We start from the raw sequence: 7,060 nt of genomic DNA, 5'->3' as shown, positions 1-7,060 counted from the left end.
ATTTTACAATGCAAGGGTCATGCCTATTTAGGAGAAGGCTGCAGAAGAACAGTGTTACTGATTATTGGACGGAGGATTTGAAAATGGAATGTTATAAGCTTAAAGTGCACTATCTTCCTTTTTATATACAGGTATTTTGTGTTTTGAAATCCATCTGTTAAGTGTACAACAACGAAGAAAAACGTACCTAGTTTTTCATGTGGATGAGGGGTTTTTAATTTCACATTTTTACAAACCTGCAATTAAAGAGTATATAGAAGTAGCACCTTTATAACCAGCAAAAAAATTAAAAAAATCAGACATCTATTGGCAAAGAGCTAAGACTACAAATGAATTGGTATACCAAAGGAAAGAAAAAGAAGTTTGTTAAATAAAAGAAGTTTATGAAATGGGCCATGGAATTTATTTCTTCGATTTAAATTAATTATGTGGGACATTTCTTGGGTTTTCTTTTGGCAGAACTTTGCTGGAAATTTAAGAAATGTCTCCATTTTCCTGTACTTTCCACTCTAAAAGTGTTTTGAAAAAAAAAAAGAAAAAAAAAAAGTGTCACTGTTGTCAGACCCTGCTTATGCTGGTAGTGTATATAAGACTGTCCACTGAAAAAGGTATAAAACTGCATTAAGTTTGAAAAGAAGATTGGTAATATTAATTATTAATTATCAGTAATATTAATTATTAACTATTTAGTAATTTAAATAATTATCAATTAATAATTATTTAGTAATATTAATTATTAGTAATATTGGTCTGTATTCTGAACCCGTAGACAAAATGTTAAAATGCAAAGAGGCGGTATTAAATGCAAACATCTACTATGGTGTAAGATTTTTCTTAATGAGATGTTTTTAATTTAAAGATATACGTAAAAGTATGCAAAAAGCAAGTGTGTTTGTTTAGGTTTACTTGATAGAAATTTCTGTAAATTGTATTTTATATGACAAAATATATCACTGCACATTAAAATATGGGACTTCACAGGTTTTTGTTACTATAAGTAGAATAAACATCTACAGTGAAACGTTGTCCATTTCTTAAATCTGTACATGTGTATTATTTTCTAACTAGCTTTGCTACTTCTCAACATGCCACCACAAGAGGCTGATGGCACACAAGTTTCATTTCCATCTGTTTAACAAAAGGTATTTGACAGGATGCCACCACACCCAACTGATACTTACTTGTAGGTGTTCTGAAAAACATGTGAAAGTCTGTTCTTGTGATTTTTTCTCTCAGTTCTAACACATGCCCTAATTTATTCTCAAGATTTTGTTGTTTGAGTTACTTTCAGATTTTACACCAAAAAGATCTGGAGAAATGAATAATTAAGTAATCTATTTTGGCGTTGAGCTGTGGAAATACTAGATTCCCGAACCTTTCATTGTTGTGAAATAGATAGGTGAAAGTTTTATTTTTCCTTATAGGAAATGCTCTTTTATCTCAGATTAGTTTGGAGAATCTGTTCACCGTTAAGGAACCCTAAATGCACCTCGCTCATTTTCATGGCATGATGCGGTAATACCACTTGACAACTCCAGAAGACTGGAAAGGGGCTTTTGAGTCGGTTTACACACCGACCGTGTAAGTTTTTACACACAGGTGCATTCCCAAGGCGTTTACCTCCACCGTACCTGCGTGTAGCAGGCTCCTGCCTCCAGTGCAGCGGAGACGTGCTCCTCGGGGGGGGGGGGAAGGCAGAAAGGGAGGAGAGAGCACCCTGCGACAAAGAAACAAAACACACGTGTTAAGTTCAAAACATCGTGGCTTTTTTTCCTCCCACGATTTCCCCTCCTGATGGCTGGTGCGCGGGTGGGCAGCTGACGCAGCCCCGGGACCGTGTGCGTAGCCCCGGCCGGGGCCGCTGAGCTCCCATACGGCTTTTTTTTTTTTTTTTTTTTTTAATTTATTTTTATTTTGGCTTTATTTTTAGGCACCGGGAGCGGCTGAGGCCACACAGCCGCCGAAATGAGCGAGCCTCGTTGTGCTCAGCAGCTGAGCTCTGCTGCCTGCTCTGCGGCTGCGGTTCCCTCAGCGAAGGCTTTGAGGTTCTCCGACTCGTGTTAGGCGATGCATTCCTGCACCATTCGCATCGAATGGGGAGGCTTAACGCGGAAAAAAAGCAAAAAAAAAAACAAACAAAAAAAAAACACCAAACAATAAACTTAAAACCTTTGCAGCCCTTCCTCCCCTCAGCGCTCCCCTTCCTTCCCCTCGCCGTTCCCTCACGGACCGCGCTCTCCGCGCCCACCCCGCCGCTTTCTCCACAGCCTAAACTGAAACAAAACGCAAAGCCCTCGAAGCCGGGACCAGCAAGGAGGGCTCAGCACCCGTCCCTGCGGGGCTCGGAGCCCGATGGTGCCCGGCAGGACGGCGAGGGGCCGAGCCGCCGCTCATGGCGGTTGGCGAAGCCGCCCTCAGGGCGCAGGCGCCGGGAGGGGGGCTGTTGGCGGCGGCTCCTCGGTGGGCCTTGCGGGGTTGGAGCTGCCCGGGGGGAGCCTTCGGTCCCCTCAGCGCTAGGGTGGGCTGAAGGGGCGGCGGGGACCCTCCTGTGTTGGCATACTGCTCTCTGAAAAGAGTACTCACTTCTGGTAACTTTTCCAAACGCGCACCAGAAACAGCGCCCATCAGAAGATGGTGCTGGCTGGGGGGCATGCTCGCCTTGCAGCTGAGGCAATGGACTGGGGAGCTGCTGCCAGAAGAGGCAGTCCTGCTCCTTCCCCGCGCTCGGCTGTGTGCTCCTGCCCTCCTGTGCATTGGATACAAGAGCTGTGCAAGGACAGCGTGAGTTGGTGCAGCTGGATTGTCTGGCAGAACACTAATCCTGTCAGGAAACCAAAAAAATCTGTCAGGGCCTATCCATTTTGTCATAGTCAAAATGGGATATGAGGGTGTTTTATTTTTTTTTTTAAGATGAGGTTGTTAACATATGTAGGTGTCATGGTTCCGCTCGAGTGGGCAGCCGAGCTCCACCACAGCCGCTCTCTCACTCCCCCTCCTCAAAGAGGACTGGGGAGAAGATATGTGAAAAGGGCTCTAGGGTTGAGATAAGGTCAAGAAAATCCCGCAATGATTATTGTAACGGGCAGAACAGATTCAGCATAAGAAGATAGATAGTAAGATTTATTGCTCATTACTAATAAGTGAGAGAAGTGAGAAACAAAGGAAAGAAACCAAAAGCACCTTCCCCCCCCTCCACCCTCTTCCACCTCCTCCCCCCGAGCGGCGCAGGGGAAATGGGGGAATGGGGGTTATGGTCAGTCTACAGCACTTCTTCTCTGCCGCTCCTTCTCGGTCACTCTCGTCCCCTGTGCTGTGGGGTCCCTCCCACGGGATGCAGTCCTTGATGAACTGATCCGGCGTGGGCTTCCCACAGGCAGCAGCTCTTCCAGAACTGCTCCAGATATGGGTCCATACCATGGGGTCCATCCCTCAGGAGAAAACTGCTCCAACCTGGCTCCCCCACGGGCAGCAGCTCCTGCCAGGTCACCTGCTCCTGCGTGGGCTCCTCTCCACGGGCTACAGGTCCGGCCCGGAATCTGCTCCAGCAGGGGTCTTCCACAGGCGGCAGCCTCCGTCGGTGCAGGGCCACCTGCTCCACCGTGGTCTCCTCCACGGGCTGCAGCGTGGAACCCTGCTCCACCGTGGTACTCCATGGGCTGCAGGGGGACATCCTGCTTCACCATGGTCCTCACCACAGGCCGCAGGGGACTTCTGCTCCGGCGCCTGGAGCACCTCTCCCCCTCCTTCTACACTGACCTTGGCACCTGCAAGGCTGTTTCTCACTCCCTTGACTCTCCCGGCTGCTGTGTGGCGCAGCGTTTTTTCCCTGTCTTAAATATGCTCTCACAGAGGCGCAAAACAACATCGCTTATTGGCTCAGCTCTGGAAAACAATGGGGCCCTTCCCAAAAATGGGGCGGCTTCTAGATCTTTCTCACAGAAACCACCCCTATGACCCCCTGCTACCAAAACCTTGCCATGTAAACCCACTACAGTAGGATGTAAGTACCTTCAATACTTTGTCAAAACACACACACCACTTCACTATCCTTCAAATGTAGTGAGGTGTCCTGCAGATTTGAGAAAGTACTTCACAGGTGTTCTGAAACACCGAATAGCCTATGTAGTGTAGGTATCTTTTGCTACATGCAGAATCCCTGCCAGCAAGTAGTTAGGTAGACAGTTGTAATTATAAAGTAGTATTTTAGTTTGTGAGACTGTTAGACTTCCATGAGGCTGAAATATCTGCTCATTTTCTGTTGGCTAAAGAAGCATTGAGTTCTGTGCTCTACTGTAGAAACATTTCAAAATAGCCATGACGTGAACTGGCAGAATAAAGGATGCTTGTGCATCTTTCTTCTTGAACCCATACTGATGCTGCTGCCTATCAACCCTGGGAACTTCAATCTACCTTTGTGCTAGTGCCATTTATTTATTTATTTTACATGTATATAGTTTTACCATGATATAGCCGTTGGAACACAGGAAGGTTTGGGGCACGGATATATTTTTTATACACACAATATCTTAACTGCTGTTCTTAGTTCTATCAGCGTGCTTGTTAACTAATTTGAACAGATGATAAAACTGTAAGTACGGAATGTAAGCTTAGTATTTCATGTTTTGTACTTCTGCTGCAACCCAAAAGAACTAAAATCATAGCACCGAGGACCGAATTGTACTGTGGTCATTTTGAACCCTGAGCTGTGCTGTCCTGCCGCTCCGTAGTGAGACAGAGGTGCGCTGTCCCACCGGCCTGAAGAGACAAGTCTGGGCAGAAGATAAACCAGGAACCAGAAGTAGAGAAATTCTCACAACCTTATTGTACACATATTTTGGATATTCATCTTCTAGCTTTTCAAGACTGTTCATTCAAAGTAGTTCAGCTTTTTACCTCAGTGTATTAAGTTCCAGGTGCCTCATTAGACCAAACTGAAAATGTCACTGATAGTTTCTGATCCCTGTTCTCCTTCCTGGGATAGCTCAATGCCTCCTGACGGATAGTGTAAGGTTAGTGGGGTAGGCTTTGGGAGATACTAGAAACAGAAGAGAAGTCCGTGTGAGTCCAGCTCAACATCCCCCGGGTTTGTGTTCAGTTTGTCAGTACTTGAGACCAGTCCCTAGGGAAAAGTACGGGAACAGTGGGTGAACAAGAAGTTTAATCTCTAGTAAGATCTTCACGCTCTTTGGAATGATTTAATGTAGTGTGTTTCATCTTACACTTCAGATAATTTTCCCTCAGAAAGCTTTAGCAAGGCATCCACTCACAGTGGATCCACATAGCTAGTGCTTCTGCATCCTCCTCTTCACTTTGTATTCCAGGCAATGTTTAGCACCTGCTTCTCTGCCTAGCCTTATGAAAATTCAGGTACAGCATCGGTTTTATGGTTCATCTTAACCACCAGCTTGTGTATTGGTGGTGAAACATGCTGGCAGTAAGAGGCAGTGTAGTGCAGCTCGTTACAAGCTTGCGTTCTGCTGGAGGTGCCTACTACAAATGCTCAGCGTCTAACAGAATTTAACGACCGGCAAAGGTGGGAAGGCTGTTTCACTCAGAAATGAGTAGTGACATTGTTTCTTAGGTAATCCAAATCTTCCCCTTTCTGAGGTGTATTTCTATTCAAACAGTATGCTGTTATAGGATTTCTTGAACTGGGCGAACTGGGCTTCAGAAGGGTGCTCCCTACCTTTGTCCCCCTCAAGTCTGAGAAAAATCGGTTGTTAGACCCTTCCTGATAATGTCTGCTCTCACTGTAGCAGGTATGGAAGACCAAAAGGGTCCATTTGGTTTGTGGTGAAATTAACCAAAGTTGAATTTCTGCATCCTTCCCGGGAAGCACATAGCTCTCTGCAGATGGGGCTGTGGGACTAATTCTGATTACAAAACCTTGCTAGCTAAAAACATCAGATAATAATTAAAAAATTAAGAAATCACAAACTGGTCAGTAGTCAAATGCAGATTTATGAGGAGAAAAAAGACTTTTGGGGAAGTAACTTTAGCTTTTCTAATCAGAACAACTTCATCTCAGGAGTTGTTTCTTGGTTTCCCTCGGAACCGTTGTGCTTTCACAACAAATGTGTCACGGTAACTCTGCTCACGGTAACTCTGATGTCCTGTAAACGATACTTCTGGCAAACTGAAGTGGAGCACATGACGTTTGCTGGCTGGAGAGTGTGTTTTGGCTTATTACGTTTTGCTGAACTGTTCCCGTCAGTGCCAAAATGTGGACAGGTGAAATGCAACCTACAGAAATGCTTGTTTTTAAAGTCCTGTGCAATTATAACTTCAGTATATGGAGTCTTCGCTTGTAATTTGTAAATTTTCTTGTGCATTATGTGTATTGTCAATATATTGATGTTAGAAAAAACATTAAATGGCAGTTTTGGATATTGTGAATGGAATAGTTGGTGGGAATTAAATAGCCGCAGTTTGAGCAATGGTTTTAATATTTAATTATTAAATATTATAGTATTAAATCTAGAGTTTAACTGGAAAGTAAATGAGAAGATCTGATAGTTTATAGCGAGAGTGTGATACTCATACTAGCAACCAAATGGCTTGAACGTATATTTAAAATTTTAAGCAATTGATTTGTTGTTTAACTTGACTCTCTTTGCTTGCTCCTTAAAGTAGAAAGTTTGGAGCGAGGATTTCTGCTTAAGTGTGAGATATGGGTTGTGTTGCTTTTTTTTTTTTTTTTTTTAAAGACTTTGTGAAAATGTTTGTTTGTTTGTTTGTTTGTTTGTTTGTTTGTTTTGAAGCTTAATCATGAAGTCCAACTCAGGAATCTTTGAAGGTGGTGTCTTTTTTTTTTTTTTAATTTTCTTGCATAGCTCGTGACTGAGATTTTCAACCTTTACAACCAAAATGCAACTCTTTTAAACTCTTCCGACAGTCTCTGAGAAGTGCTCTCTGCAGGATCAAAGGCAAACTTCTTCTTAAAAAAGTCAACTTTTACACATTTTTTAAAAAGGCTTTAAAAATGAATGGCTTAAATTATATACTTGGTAGTTCTCCAGAGGTATTTCACAGACTTCCTTATAGGTTGACAGCTGGTCTT

The 7,060-nt window shown here is 43.7% G+C and overlaps 1 protein-coding gene and 1 long non-coding RNA gene across 2 annotated transcripts in view; both read left to right on the top strand.

The window, feature by feature from the left end:
- The window catches only part of LOC137858008 (uncharacterized), a 445,999-nt gene that overhangs the window by 208,500 nt on the left and 230,439 nt on the right, over positions 1-7,060 (top strand). The window lies entirely within an intron of this gene.
- The window catches only part of LOC137857067 (death-inducer obliterator 1-like), a 26,469-nt gene continuing 25,146 nt past the window's right edge, over positions 5,738-7,060 (top strand). Inside the window, exon 1 of the mRNA XM_068683122.1 lies at positions 5,738-5,759. Within this exon, the coding sequence (XP_068539223.1) occupies positions 5,738-5,759 (22 nt within the window). The remainder of the gene's footprint in view (positions 5,760-7,060) is intronic.

Source organism: Anas acuta, chromosome 5 (genome assembly GCF_963932015.1).
Source record: "Anas acuta chromosome 5, bAnaAcu1.1, whole genome shotgun sequence".
Lineage (NCBI taxonomy): Eukaryota > Metazoa > Chordata > Aves > Anseriformes > Anatidae > Anas > Anas acuta.
The sequence above is the reverse complement of the archived record's forward strand: the minus strand, read 5'-3'. Positions and strand labels throughout refer to the sequence as shown.